At 41.8% G+C, this 15,594-nt stretch overlaps 2 protein-coding genes across 6 annotated transcripts in view; one reads left to right on the top strand and one right to left on the bottom strand.

The window, feature by feature from the left end:
• LOC148353915 (multimerin-2-like) overlaps nucleotides 1-9,976 on the top strand; it is a 31,332-nt gene extending 21,356 nt beyond the window's left edge. The window contains exons 9-11 of the mRNA XM_088351922.1: nucleotides 286-744; nucleotides 3,194-3,584; nucleotides 4,156-9,976. Coding sequence (XP_088208048.1) covers nucleotides 286-744; nucleotides 3,194-3,584; nucleotides 4,156-4,649 — 1,344 coding nt within the window. The 3' untranslated portion in view covers nucleotides 4,650-9,976. The remainder of the gene's footprint in view (nucleotides 1-285; nucleotides 745-3,193; nucleotides 3,585-4,155) is intronic.
• The window catches only part of LOC148353914 (ubiquitin carboxyl-terminal hydrolase 54-like), a 42,353-nt gene continuing 34,691 nt past the window's right edge, over nucleotides 7,933-15,594 (bottom strand). For all 5 annotated transcript variants that reach the window (XM_088351921.1, XM_088351917.1, XM_088351919.1 and 2 more), the window contains 5 exons: nucleotides 14,830-15,521; nucleotides 13,308-13,405; nucleotides 13,118-13,222; nucleotides 12,816-12,966; nucleotides 7,933-11,469 (listed from right to left, as the gene is read on the bottom strand). In XM_088351921.1, coding sequence (XP_088208047.1) covers nucleotides 11,057-11,469; nucleotides 12,816-12,966; nucleotides 13,118-13,222; nucleotides 13,308-13,405; nucleotides 14,830-15,521 — 1,459 coding nt within the window. In that variant the 3' untranslated portion in view covers nucleotides 7,933-11,056. The remainder of the gene's footprint in view (nucleotides 11,470-12,815; nucleotides 12,967-13,117; nucleotides 13,223-13,307; nucleotides 13,406-14,829; nucleotides 15,522-15,594) is intronic.

Genomic DNA, 15,594 nt, shown 5'->3' with positions numbered 1-15,594 from the left:
GGATCCATGAATGTTAAAAACTTCAACCGCAATCCTATTGCCGCACTGGCAGGCACAGGCAGAAAAGGAGCATGACTGTTTAGCCAATTAGAAAGACAATGTACGATAAAAATCCACAAATGAGCGAAACCAAGAAAATTAAACCACAAAAAGTAAACCGCGATACAGCGAGGGATTACTTACAATTCACTATGATGATTTCAACATTACCTTATGACCTTTGTATGACCATCCAACTCCTTGACTTCTTGTTTTTTTTTTTTTGGAATGCGCATTTTTCAACAGCTTGACAGTCTGGCGGAGGACCTGGCGGCGATGTCGGGCGGTGTCCAGCAACTACGACGTGAGGCCAAAGCTCTGGGCGAGCGCGTCAACCAGACTGCACGCACAGGCCAGATTCTGTTCATGGAGACGGGCCTGGAGGTGGAGGAGGCCAAAGTGGCCGTGCTGGAACGCGTGGAGCAACTGGGGGCCAATCTGAGCCGGCAGGGCCAACGGCTGCTGGAGATGGACGTGGACGTGGATTACTTGTACAGCGTCCTCTACAAAAACAACGCTTCCTCATCCACGCATTGCGACTGCAAGCACCTTGGGGAGGCGCTGGCCCGGTTGGAGAGGGGTGTCGTCAATGCCACGGCCCTTGCCCACGAAAACCGCTTGGCGCTGGAGGAAGAGCAACGGTTGGCGGCTGAGACGGGCGAGTGGGAGGCGGCGGTGGAGGTGCTGCGGGGAAATATGCGGCAGGTACCAGAAACCCAAATGTTTCACTCTGGCACCACCTAGTGAAACCTTCTATTTCAAACCGGTGTTTTGCCAAAACGTCTTACCTTGTCTAGATGTTCTACCAGGTGCTAATCTAACAGCAAATTTTGTTTTCTCTCTTATCCAGTAAAACTAGCAACACTGGAGTTTAGAATTATTGCAAACAGAACTTTTACCCATGACATATAACCCATGTTCTCTCTAATTGTCCACGGGTCAACACAAAGTCGGTGAGCAAAGCTTGAAACAACAGTGAGCAAGATAATTAATTATCAAACATGTACAAAACTTAACATTTTGCTGAGTTGCAATGCAAAATTATTTTTCTCTTTTGAATGAATTGACTCATGTACTATTGCAAAGGTTGTACGGCCTACAAACGCCGTTTGTTCTTACAATTATTTCACAAGATATCCATTTCTTTTTATTTCCTGATATATTTAGTCACATAATATTAACATTCTGGGGGGCTTATTTAGTCGGTTGCAAGATACAGAACTGTACTTAATCACATTTTTTAGTGGAAGTACAATGGTGGCAACAAGTATCACTTGATATAATATGAAATTGTTTGAATGCAACACAAACTTTTTTTTCTTTTTTCCATGTTTTTTTCCACTTTTTTTTTTAATTCCTTTAAAAAATGTCTCATTGTGTTTATTTTTTCCGAGCTGTTACTTTTTTCTTTTTGTTCTCTATTTACTTTTTTCCCACGTTTCTTTCTTTTCTTTTTCTCTCGCTTTTTTTCTAAATTTTTCCTTCTTTTTTGTTTCTTTTTTTTCACAGCTTTTCACTACTTTTTCATTTTGGTATTTTTTTCTTTTTTGTTGTGTACCCCCCTTCTTTTAAGTCATTTTGTGCATAGTTTTACATAATATTTGGTCATGTTGGGATTAAAGAAGAAAAAACAACCTGAAGAGCCGTTTAGGACTCGAAAGAGCCGGTTCCTTTTAGTGAGCCGAGCCGAAGAAGCCGGTTCTCAACAAACTCTACTAACTTTACTCAACTTCGTTCTACTTCGACTCGACATCAAAATACTGCATTCAGGACACAACGTCAGGGGAACCCGTGTATTTTTACCTTCATGCACTGTAACTTTGACTTAAGTCACTTCTTAATTAGTAATTTTGAGCCCTCATTTTTGTGCACTGGCTAGATTTTCTTGTGCGCTGAGAATGTGCGAGCAGTGCGCAATTGCGCACGCGCGCAGCTTAGAGGGAACACTGCATATAACCAGGGTGGCAAACATTTATACGGTGCGTGATTACCGTAGTCAACACACACCATGCTAAAAAGGTACCACAAAAAAACACACCAGGCTTAAAAGCTAGGTAATAAAAGAGTATTTTAAAGAAGTGAAAGAGTCCAATAAGACTAAATTAAAACAAAAAATTGAAGTACTCTCTGTAGGAAATCGCAAATAGCCTTGGCAGGATTTCTCGGCAAGGTATGACATTCCAGCAGAACACCGTTGCACGCCCTTTGTGACCTTTTCCTTTTGAACCATGCCTCCCATTATTAATGATTGCAATTCCCCTTGTTAAGCGATAATCAACTTTCCAAACATAACGCTGCACCTATTTATTCACAGCAATACAGACTATGTAGAATAAAATCAAAGATAGTTGGTGTAAAACAAGTCGATATGTTGCACACCTCACCTCCTGTTACTACTGTACCAAAGCATTGTTCAACCCATCCTCTTGAACTGCTCAATGGGTCTTTTCACAATGCTCTTTGTCACAAACTGGACCGAACTCACACATTTAACTTAGTCAACAGCTAAAATCATCAGCATACCAGCACCCAACCTCTCAGACTCAATTAACAGGTCCATCATCCGGCTGCCAAACACAAAAGTCAAAAAATGTAATTCACCCTCTACACTGATACTTCATCCCATTACCGTCAAGGCGCAGATACAGGACAATTAAGTCTAGGAAGGGCCGCGTTTGGAAAAGCCTGATCCCCTATGCCATCACTCCTCTAAACAACAGGCTCTGATGACCCATCCAATCAGTCTGCACCTCATTCCCTAAGACAATCAATACGTTTCACAGCGTTTGCCTGCAAGACCGAACTAGAGGTGACAAAGTGTCAGGTCTTATTTGTTTTTCATTTGCAATGACAAATCCTGGCAGCATGCGTTAGCAATTTACTATAAAATTTGGTCCAAGGGAACTATGTGACCAGCACATGGACGATAAAAATCAAACGAAATTATCAGGTAGACAAATTTTTACAAGCACCCAAACAGAACTAAGAGTAAGAAATGTTTCCCTTCTCTCACCCACAAGCGCTCACCCACCTTTGAGTGGGCTGCGAGGAACTGTTTTGATTTTAATTGAAACAACTTATCATGGGAAGTAAGTCTTCTAATATCTAAGGGGCTCCGTCGCTCACAAGTGTATTTCGTGTGGTCTACCATTAGGTGAAAGAGTCGCTGGCATCGGAGCAGAGCCGTACGACAACTTTGGAGTCGAGCGTGCAGCATCTAAACCTCCTGCTCCATGAAGCCCGGGCCGAAGTGGATGTCGGGCAACCAACCCCGGAAACGTCGGACGTAAAGCTGCAGGAGGAGATGACGCGCGTACTGGCTGAGATGAAGCGTCTGTCGGCGTCCTTCAACTCGCTGCTGAAGGACGCCATTCGCCACAGTGACGTCCTGGAGATCCTGCTTGGTGAGGAAGTCCTGGAGTTCCTGGAGTGGCCCCTCCATGACCAGGAAGCCCACTCCATCCCGGCCCTGAAGGAACACATCCGGATCTTGAGGCAGGCACTAAGTGGAAACAATCTCTCTGACTGGGCAGAAAACCAGCCAGGTATGTGCAAAAGTTTGCTCATGATATAAACACCAGCAAGCTAGACTAGCCTAAGGTTGGGGGCCCACTCCTGAGAATAGGTGGTTACAGGTTAGGGCCTTGGCCGAGTTAAGCCTTACAATATTTTTGGGTGAAACTTGATGTTTTTTTTAGATCATTCACATTTCCAACTAAATCCTACTTCTATGTGTCTCCTGCTATATACCGTTCAAGCGGAAGAGGATGATTGACGGCATACCTAATGAAATGTTAGCGGAAGTGGTCATGGATGCTTACACAAATGTAAAATGATTGTGCTACTGGAGGCTGAAGAGAGTTTTCCCCCCTAAAGATGAATTAAACCCAAAACCTCCCTTTCCATCTATTGAATAATTTCAGTGTTTTTGTCCGCCGTGGTGGGTTAATTTCTACGATATGCGGAAAAACATGGAAAACGAAATTAGTCAGGGGCCTCAAACTATCATCCTGGGGGCTGCAAAAGACCCCCGGGCCTCAAATTTGAGACAGCTGATTTAACTTATTCTCCCACATGATCCCACGTGGCGCATCTAACTTTCATCCGCCAATACAGGAGATGCGGAGGAGGCTCCATCAGCGGATGAGCCATCACCAAGCGGCGCCGCCAAGAACCAGGCGGGAGGACGGACATCACGGCAACATGCACCCCAAGTAGCAGGAGATGGAGGCGACCTTTGGAAGCTGGAGAGGAGCGTGGAGGAGCTGAAAACAAAGCTCCTTCAGATGGAGGAGGCGCACCACCGCCGGGAGGGGGAAGAGGAAGAGGAGGAGGCCCTGCGGACGGAGGTGGCCAGACTCAAGCGAGGCCTGGAGGAACATCTGCGGACCTTCAAGAACGTCTTCAGCAACACCGACGTGCTGGAGAGAAGCCGCGTGGCGTTAGAGCTCGACAAACTCCACCGCATCGTCGCCGCTGAGGAGAAGAAGCGTCGAGGGGGAGGATCAAGAGGAGGACAGCGGCGAAACCGGAGGGAGGTCTCACTTAAGACCACGCGGCCCCTCACATCAGCGTCGAGGGTTGTTGAACATGTGCGTGGTGTGCCTTGATCCGCCTTTGATACTTCCTCAACAAAACACACGGGGGCGCTGTGAGCATGAAAGACACTTGCACACGTATTCTACATTTAAACAAATGTCTGTATATATAAATACTAATTATATGTACATAAATGTATACAAATGATGGTCAGTGTTTCAGTTTTAAGCTAATGTTTTAAACAAGGATGACGGTTTCTCATCATGGATAAGGCTTCAAAGTAGGGTTACGTCTAAAACTAGATTCTAAATGGCAAATGAAGTCCAGATTTGAGTTTTAAAATTGGGTTCTGGTTTTAAATTATGGTTTTAAACTGGAGACTTAAATTCACTCTCCAATTTAAAAAGGACCCCGTGTACTATTTGGCCGCTAGATGGAATTGTGTGGTGCAACAAAAAAATGAGTGCTACAAAGCACCGGGAAGAATACAAACTACATAGTTTCTAAGGGATCAAACTGCACCTTTTTTTCCTCATTTTTTTGACCAACCTCTCATTACGTTTTTGGATTTATGGGTACCCGTAGCGACAAGATGGCGACCAATGATGTCAGCTCCCTCTTGGTGGTTATGTTTAAGAAATACAACTTTCTTGACCTATAAAGATTTCAATAAATGTATGTTTGTATAATATTCATATATTTTTGCCTATTATTTTAAGATTTTTCTTGGCACCAAGAGTCGCTAAATAATACCCTTTAAAGTTGTTTTGGGGTTTAAATTATAGTTTTAAAGTAGGGATTGAAGTTAACTCTAGTTTTAAGTGCAGTTTGGGTATTATTACCAGCGTTAGGACTTTAACAGAGTTTAAAAAGGACATTGTGTGTTACAATATAAATAGAAGATTGCATTTGGCTGCTCGGAGTGGTCGGTGGTCGAGAGCTGTAGTGCCCAAATTGGCTGCTGTAGAGCGTTAGAAACCCTAAAAAAAGTTGACTACACAAAAGCAAATGTTTATATGTTTTTTGGGGTATTTATTGCAGTGCCTTGACATAAAACCTAGCTAAAAACTTTTCTGCCTATAAGTTACATACAAACGCACACATAAACCAGGATTTATATACTTTTCTAGTTTATTTATTAGATTTGGATTAGATTTAGATAAATAGATATAGATTAAATAGATACATTTAGTGACTCCTAGTGGTAAAAAATACCTCCATCCATTAAAAGAATAAAATCAAGATTGATTTGAATAATAAGAAAACATACACAAACTAGCATAAAAACGTGCATTTTTTTTACCTCCAAAATAAATTGATCTATTTGACATAACTTGAGCCTCACCTAGAGGAAGCTGTCATGATTGTCCACTATCTTGCTGCAACGGGTACCCCAAAATATGAAAAACCTGAGGTTTGGCTAAAAAAAAGAAGAAAATGGTGCAATTTGGTCACTTTGAGTCACTTTAGTTTGTAATCTTCCTTGACATTTTAGCACACTTTTTCGATTTTACTACACGATACAGTGACATCTAGTGGTCAAAAATTACACAGTATCCCTGTAAAGTAGGACTTATGGATGCCCGGGTTTCAAAGAAGTGTTGATTATGTTGAGGTCAAGTTAAGTTTATTTGTATAGCCCTAAACACAAGGAGTCACAAAGGGCGGCACTGACCACAGATTATTGCAAACCACGGACTAATATGACACCATCCCCTCATCTAAAACCTACATGAGGTAAAGAAAAACTCAAAAACCTCAGCATGAGGTAAATGAAGAAACCTTGAGAAGGGACCGCACATGAGGTAAACCCCCTTCCAGGATGACCAGGCTGCAATGGATGTTGCATTAACAAACAATAGAATTCAAAATTACCTTATTTTATATTTTGTCATATTTAAATTACACAAACCTTTTATTTGATACATAGAAGACTATTTGTTTTCTCCATTAAGGTCGCGCTTGTAATCAATGTTCCCTCTAATTTTCCTGGGGTCTGAGCGTTCACACAAAGTCGGTGAGCAACGCTTGAAACAACAGTGAGCCACCATAATCCCAAGTGTGGAAAGATAATTAATTATCAAACATGTCCAAAACTTGACATCAAGTTACATTTTGCTGAGTTTCCGGCAATGCAAAATTATTTTTCTCTTTTGAATGAATTAACTCGTGTACTATTGCGAAGGTTGTACGGCCTACATACGTCGTTTGTTCGTACTATTCTTTCACAAGATATCCATTTCTTTTTATTTCCTGATATATTTTGTCGCATAATATTAACATTTTGGGGGACTTATTTAGTCGGTTGTAAGATACAGAACTGTATTTAATCCCATTTTTAGTGGAAATACAATCTCGTCAACAAGATTCACTTGACATACAGTAATTGGAAATTATTTGAATGCAACACAAACGTTTTATTCTTATTTTGGTGTTTTTTTTTCTACTTTTTTGTATTCCTTTAAAAAAATCTCATTCTTTTTATTTTTTCCGAGCTGTTACTTTTTTTCTTTTTGTTCTCTATTTACTTTTTTCCTACATTTCTTTTTTTCTGGCTTTTTTCTAAATGTTTCCTTCTTTTTTCTCTTACTTTTGTTTCTTTTTTTCTCAGCTTTTTACTACTTTTTCATTTTCTTTTTTTTTTTTTCTTTTTTGTTCTATTCCTCACTTTCTTTAAGTAATTTTATGCATAATTATACTTAATATTTGGTCATTTTGGGATTAAAAAAGCAAAAACAACCTGAAGAGCCGTTTAGGACCCGAAAGAGCCGGTTCCTTTTCGTGAGCCGAGCCGAAGAAGCTGGTTCTCGACATACTCTACTAACTTTACTCAACTTCGTTCGACTTCAAAGTACCGCATTTAGGACACAACGTCAGGGGAACCCGTGTATTTTTACTATCATGCACTGTAACTTTGACTTAAGTCGCTTCTTAGTGAGTAATTTTGAGCCCTCATTGTTGTGCTTTGGCTAGATTTTCTTGTGCGCTGAGAATGTGCGAGCAGTGCGCAATTGCGCACGCGCGCAGCTTAGAGGGAACACTGCTTGTAATCAGGGTGGGACGGTGGATCCAGAAGTCAGACCAGTTGAAAACCACTACACCAAAAATTACCTCCATGTAAACATAATACTGTAATTGTGTGTTGCAATAAAGTGGCACTTTACCTCTTCTTCTTCTTCAAAAGCTCCAGTCTCCACACAGTTGCCATCGGCAACCATGCAAATTTACTGTGCAAATATCATTCTATAATTCTATTTTTGTTCAACTTGCGTGTGTGTAAAGAAACATATTTCAATCAAACTGCTGATATCACGGCCACTTTGTTTCATCAAATAAAAAGGAAACATATTTTTACCTTTTGGAACATTTTAATCATGTTAATTCTACAGAGTACAAAAATAAGCATCAAAAATAGAACAAACCCATGAAATCACGTTTTCTGACCGAGTGAAAATAAAAAGGTTAATCATTACACATCTCAACGAATTTGTGTCTGAGGTACTTTCGCTGTAAGCACAACAAAGTCCAAAAAAGCGAGAATCCTCCTAGTCACAAAAAGACATCACTAGAATAGATGTGCTTATACCGGTACATATACTTCTATAGATATTCCTTTATATCTGATTATATGTGTTACATTCATGACTAGAAGAGTAAAACATGCTAAATATTAGCTGCAACAGTTCCAAAGCTTTAAATCTAAGCAAGTTAACTCGTAGAAAACTAGTTTGCATTTCTCTAAGCACGACCATAAGGCCTCCTTAATAAGATAAACCTTTAAAGGGACACTGTGTATTATTTAGCGCTTCCTCATTAAAAAAAACCATATTGATTTGTAGAATAAGCAAAAAAAAAACTTATATAAACGTTCATTTATTTAAGTACTCATTTGTACATATTTAAATAACATGAGCCTCACCTAGAAGTAGCGGACATAGTTGTCCGCCATCTTGCTTTAAAGGGTACCCTTAAAGACCAAAAACCTCGTGTAAGCTGGGCAAAAAAAAGAGCCGAAAATTGTGCTTTTTGGTCACTTTGAATCTCCCGAGTTTGTACTCTTCCTTGTGCTTTTTAGCACTCATTTTCGGTTGGATGATCCAATAGAGCGACATCTAGTGGTTAAATAATACACACCGTCCCTTAAAAGTGAAGTATTTCAACCCATTGTTTTGGCAACTTGGTCGTCATCAAAAAGATCACTGAGACTCTTTGATGACATTCACTTTGTCACAGATGCTTTACGCAACATTCCATGTCTCCGGCAGAAAATGTATTGCAGAATCTACTTACTCTGATGATCATTTTAGATTTTTTCTTGAATATTTGACAGATAATTTACAATTTTGGAGATTTCCAAACTTCCTCAGCTTGAACGCTTTCCCTACTTAGGGGACTAGACTGATAAGCGACAACTCTTGCACCGTAACATGTTGTACTTGGGTTCTATGGATATCGATCCCGACATCTGTAGAACTAAATAAATACCAACAAATATTAGCTATGTAAATAAATCAATCACGCTTTCGACGCTTATTTCGTCGAGTATTTCGGAGAGTAATTTATCGAGTATTGTGTCAATTATTTGGGCATGTATTTGGATGAGTTTTCGCTCGAGTATTTCGCCAAGTATTTCGACTTGTATGTTGAGTATTTCATCGAGAATTTCGATGTGCATTTCATCGTGTATTTTGATGAGTCTTGTCGAGTACTTGGGTATTTCCTTTAGTATTTGGTTACCAAAATAAATAAATGACAAAACAAATACAAAAATTCATGAACCAAAATAGACAAAGTACTTGATGAAATACTCGACAAAATAAATACAGAAATTAATAAATGACAAAATATGTAAATAAAAATGGACAAAATACTCGACGAAATACACGACAATAAACACAATGAATAATACCATTAACTTATTCAAAGCCATGACAAATAAATATGTTTTCAGAAACATAGTCACTGAGTGCCAAAACGTAAAAATAAGTTATTTTTTATTTTACTTTAAAAAACTAGCCAGCTTATTGGTAAGTACTAAGTCCCCTGGGAGTAATTTTTGTGTGAAAAATCAACATTAGATGGCAGGAACGGCTTTGATCAGATCTTTATCCACACATTGAGGAAGCCCCCACTTCCTAACTATGCTTACTTAATCGAGCGATTGAGAGTGCATTGGCGGCTCATATGGCGATTAAGGGCCGTGAAGCAACGTGGAGAAAAAGTGACGATATAGGTGAGACAGTTAACGCATCGTCAGGGTAGGGAAGAAAGATGTTTCATGCACATTTGCGATCGCCAAGGTGATTGAAATCATGTAATCACGATAAAGAAAAAAATGTATGCATCGTTCATGCATAAGTTCAGTGTTCTTGCAATAAAATTTTATTTTGCAAGTAAAGTGCCCTTGTGTTTATGTAAAGTATTGTTTATATAATGAAGGTAACACAAATGCATCCTTTCACAAAAGGTCAGAATGTCATGATTACCGATGTAAATCACATTTAGCGCCAACTGCTGCGGTCCGTCTGCGAAACTCTGTTTATACAAGGAAAGCCTTTTTCGACCCTGACTCTCGCCTGTCCCGTTTGTACGACCTGTTTTGATCCAGACCACGTCTGCTCTCCCATCCCAGCTCACGACCCATTTTTGATCCCGTTTACGTCTACCCTCCCGTCCTGGTTTACGACTCGTTTCCGACCCCGACCACGCTTTGCTCTCTCAGTCCCGGCTACAGACCAGTTTTTCCGTCCCTGAAACACCGGATTGTGGGCGCAGCCTTTCCTCTTTCTTTCAATAAAACGTGTGGTAAGCTTTACGCAATTGGGTCCTGTTTTTTTTCTGGACCTGACACATCAGTTTTATTGGAAATAAGTCTTTTCAAGAAACTTAGCATTGTTCAACTGTGGTTTACTAAACAATGGTGTAAGCTAGAAACATACTTTTAATTCTAATGAAAGATGAGGATTTTCCTATTTCCTATCTGATATAGCTACAAAACTACATTTTCTTTAATGTATCATACATGAATCAATAGGGCAAATATTGTCTGGCACTTGCACTACCCATTTGGGAGAAACAAAAGGCATTGAATGAGTGAAATACACGATGAACTACTCGACAAAATACTTAATGAAATACACTTAAGTTATACATACACAATACCAAAACAAATCCATCCGTTTTATGCACCATCTATCTTAACCAGGGTTGCTGGGACCAAAATAAATAAATGACATTGTGCATAACTTGCATTTATGTCATTTATTTAGGTGTTCTTCTATTTAGATGGCATATATTAGTCGGTATTTATTCATCCATACATTTACTTCTACATATGTCAGGATTGGTCCTCCATAGGTTTCATCTTCCTCATGACTGAACCCAAGAATAGTAAAACGTTGCTCTAGTTGTCCCAGAAGAGCTACCAGTTCAGGAAAATCCAGGCCGGCGGTTTTGTCGTAGGCACGTTTGAAAAGTGTCAGGGGGCGGGCCGACGGCGTGTTGCGTAGGCAGCGCAGAAGGAGCAGATAGGACGCGGCGGCTCGGCCGGGAGCTGCCGGCACATGCGGCAGACGTTCCTCGACGAATGCTGGAGGAAACGCGAGGTTTTCCAGTCTGTGACGGCCGCCTGCTGGCGCCAATCGCCCTCGGGCGGCACGTCCAATCGCAATGGCCCGGAGAGACCGCTTCGTCGCTCCTCGCCCGGGGACGGGTAATGTTGGGGAGCAAATGGGGGGACGTCGGTTATGCGGGTCGCATGAATGCCGCGTGGGAGAGATGAGGAGGTGGCGGAATGATGGCGAGCGCGAGGAAGAGTCCCGTGTGTGAAAGCGACACCTCGCCCGTTAAAAAGAGCGTCGACCTCATCCTGGGGGCGCCGCCAACTGGATCCTGAAAAACAAAGTATCAGATTCACATGGTAGAATTCATGCACTAGTGACGGGCAAGCCTTATAACCCCTTGAGACATTGTCCCACACTGTTTCAGGCAAAGGTTCACTACCCGGTAGAGGTAAGATCTTGGGCCCAGACCTGAACAGGGGTTCGAATTTGGGCCAGATTGGGGCATAAAATGTCAGTCATTGAGTCTGGCCGGGCAAAGCTCTTACTTGCTGATTTCTTTTTTCCGTGTAAGATCTGCACAGAATGTACCGTAAATTCCGGACTATAGAGCGCACCTGATTATAAGCCGCACCCACCACATTTTAAGAGGAAAACCGATTTTGTACATACACAAGCCGCACCTGTATATAAGCCGCATGCGCCCAAACTTAAACATGTAACACAAACACAAAATTAACCCAAACCCGACTTCGAGTCCCGCGATTGAAACTAAATGTCCTTCATTAAAGTTCACTGTCCAAAAATCACAGACGGCAAAATGAACGGAAAATGATACCGGTACTTAAAGTTTGATGCAGACCTGCAAAGTCAAGGTCCCGTTGAAAGTAATCCAAGGAAAAAACTGTATATTTCCAAAGGTAAGGGTGGGAAAAATATATCAGATGAACACATTTACTCACGCAACTCCTTTTTCTTTAACCAACTTTTTACCCCCTCTTCTTTTCTTGTCTGTCCCTCACCTTTAGCGGTCCCCACTTAAACCAGGGACCCCGCGTTTGTTCCGCCCCTCATTTTTTGTTCCCACATGCAAAATATATCAAAATAAGTGTCTCAAATAAATACAAATAAATACATAACAAAAATGTACAGTTGGAAATACATATTATACATGGGTTACACATATTTACAAAGAAAGACGGTACACCGAGAGAGTTTTCAAGGCTTTAATAATAATAATATAGCTTTGACAGGGCAGTTAATGGTAGCAACATTCGAGCGCCGCTAGCGGCCGTTAGAAAAATAACATAAATTGGCCGCATCACTGAATAAGCCGCAGGGTTGAAAGTTAGGGAAAAAAGTAGCGGCTTATGGTCCGGAATTTACGGTACTTACTTTTACTCAAGTAATTATTTGGATGACTAATTTTTACTTCTACTTGAGTGATATTATTCTGAAGTAACTGTACTTTTACTTGAGTAACAGCACTGCACCTCAGTGCCACGCGATCTATACTTCGTCGCCGATGTGCACACTTGATTTAAAGGACCGATCCAACACACTTCAAAACATCTTCATTTTCCACACCCACTTTTACTCGACATAAGCTTTGAAGCCATGGTTTGCTTTGCCCATCCTAAGAAGCCACCGTTATGAAAGAATCGCTCGGAGGTCTACCTGTTGGGATCGGGCCGAGGGCTCGTATGCTTTGCGGGAGGGCTTGCTGCGTTGGCGACCGCTGACGAGAAGACGAGTGATTGGAGGGACACGTGATCGTGAGGTTGCGGGGGAGAGTCGAGGAGGACCAGGGGCGATTGGACGCCGAGGCCTTGTCAAATAGAAAATGGACAAAAGGGAAAATGGGCGAAGACAAGAGTGAAGAATGTGAAACAAACATTGATAAGATTAAAAGGGGGAAAAACGAAATAACTGATGACAAAATACAAAATATTCCAACTGGCAGTGTGTGACTGACTCACAGAAGCGTGGGCGGGACCGAAGTTGGCCAGGACCGAGCCGCTAAGGTTCCGAGTGACCCGGCGGAGATTTTCGGCGCTGTAGCTCTCGTCAGCTCCGTCGGGACTCTGAACACAAACGTAGGCTGCTCGTTCGCACTGCATTCAAACTTTTGCATCCCAAAATACAGAATTCACAAGTGAAGAGGGCAACCTTGGCCGTAAGAGTGACTGGTGTCCTGTAGGCGTGTCGTTCGATCTCAGCCGTGGGCGTTTTGGAGCGCCTTGACCCCGATGGGATTCTCCTCAGTCCTGTGGCACCACAAAACGGCAAAATTGCAGTTCTTGAGCTTTGTTCCAACTTGGAGATTGTCTACCATAAGTACTCGTTCAAATCAATGACCAATGCCATGCTGAGGCATCCTCCAGGGTTAGGATGCCCTCTGTCATGAATATCATTATTATTTCAGAACTTGTAAGAAAAAAAAAACACCTACTTAAATGTACACTCTATATTATTTGGCCACAAAATGTCACTGTATTGTGTAGTGCGACCAAAAACGAGTGCTTAAAGCACAAGAAAGACTACAAACTAGGGAAATTCAAATTGACCAAACTGCACAAGTTTTTTTTGCCCAGCTTATTTCAAGGGTTTTGTTTTTTGGGGAGTAGGCGGCGCTCAATAATGCACACTGTCACTTTAAAGATTCAAATACATGCAACAAAACAGTTCATGCAGAGTCTGAGACATGTCGTGGTATTTGCGTCACAATTTCTGCAAGACTGAACCCTTCAAGAGATAATGCACATATCTAATGGAAGAGCAGTGAAATCAAGTCGTATTATAAAGGCATATTGTGATTACGAGCAGGGAAATCTGTAAAGTTGGCAAAAAAAATCTTGTTAAATTCAAGCAAAAGACTATAAAATAGGACAAAATTGTACAAGTTGGCAGGATCTGTCATGTGACTCAGTCATTAAAACAGCCAATTGTCTACTTTGTGTGTAAGTTTGTTCTTGTGTTAAGGAGCCGCACACCAGCTTATATATTTTTTTTTAACTTGGCTATCAATAACCTGCTGATGTGCAGTTTATTACTACTGGGACGCACAATGTTATACATTAAGTCCCAAAAAAGGAGTTATAAGGAATTTGGAACTTTTTGACTCATTGCTGCCATCACCTGGCTCATGTCAATGTTGCAGCCTCAGTCATTCATGATGCGTACATGTAGTCATTTTTTAGACGTGGTGGAATAAAGTCTTTCTTTTTTATCTTTTTGGGGGGTTCATGTGGGCTTTGGACTCTACTTGAAGCAGGTCTTTTCTCTCACCATTATTATGCTACACTAACAAATAAGAGCAAAAAATACCCGCAGGGACGAGTATGATGTCACTCTCCAGCAACCATCCCGACCCCATTCGTCCTAACCAAATGTGTTCAGCGGCCTGAACAGCTTTGCTAAGAGTAAAATAAAAGCAGATGAGAGCAATGGAAAATAAAGCACAAGGGCTCTTTCAACTCAGTTGTTAACACCTACTTAATGGAGAAAATATTCTACTTTAAACTTTTTAAGGACACTGTAGAAAACGCATCCCACCTTTAAGCAAATTAATCACAAACAATAAATAAACTAAAAATGGTACAGTAATCGTCCTGACCATCTAAAGTTTTTTGTTTCATCATATCTTTCAGTTTGAAAAGTTAGAAAGTGTTTCGCGGCTGACGTTTTTTACCTGCTTTGCTGCTCAGAGTATTGCAGTGCATGCTGGGAGCCAAAAGGCTCGCCTGATACAGAGAATCTAGTTCTGATATCTGATCAGCTGGGATTGTCGCCGGCCCCATGCCTCCTTCTGCTCCCCCGCCCGTTACTAGTGCATTATGGGAGCTGTAGTATCTGTTGACGTTCTGTGCCCAGCGTTCTACGGGCCGTAAGTTGTCGCCACCCTCCTGGCAGGAAGGCGTCGCCTGGGCTGGCCGGCTGGTGGTAGGCAAGGGCTCATAAAGGGCTGGCCCAACCGGTTGAGAGACGGGATAAAAGTCAGCGGGTCCAGGCTGCAGGCAGGACCAGTTCCTGGTGAGGGGTTTGCTGGAATTAGGCTCATCCTCGACTAGGTTGTCCATCAGATCAGGTGGCTGTATTATTCGAGAAAGGGCCGAGGGTTCTGGTGTCGTCCCCTCGGGTAGAGCTGGGGAAATTTGGGCTGCTTGAGAGAACGCCTCGTGATGTGGCTTGGTGGCGGACTCGTGTAGTGGAGCAGATGCAGCAAGGGGGCCAGGTTCATGTGCCGCACTGTTGTGATGGGGAAGGGGCTTGACGGGGCAAGGGGGAGGCGAAGGAACAGGTGGGCCGTGCCGGTCGTGCCTGGTAGCTGGTGGCTCGTCGCAATTGTCAGTCAGAAGTATTTGGCGCGAGACAAGCTTTTCACTGAAGACACACAAAAACAAAGAATATCTTGTTCAATATTTGATGTGTGTGAAACCGCTGTTAAAAATGCAAG

The sequence above is a fragment of the Urocampus carinirostris genome, chromosome 13 (assembly GCF_059441175.1).
Source record: "Urocampus carinirostris isolate Australia breed hairy pipefish chromosome 13, RoL_Ucar_1.0, whole genome shotgun sequence".
NCBI lineage: Eukaryota > Metazoa > Chordata > Actinopteri > Syngnathiformes > Syngnathidae > Urocampus > Urocampus carinirostris.
The sequence above is the reverse complement of the archived record's forward strand: the minus strand, read 5'-3'. Positions and strand labels throughout refer to the sequence as shown.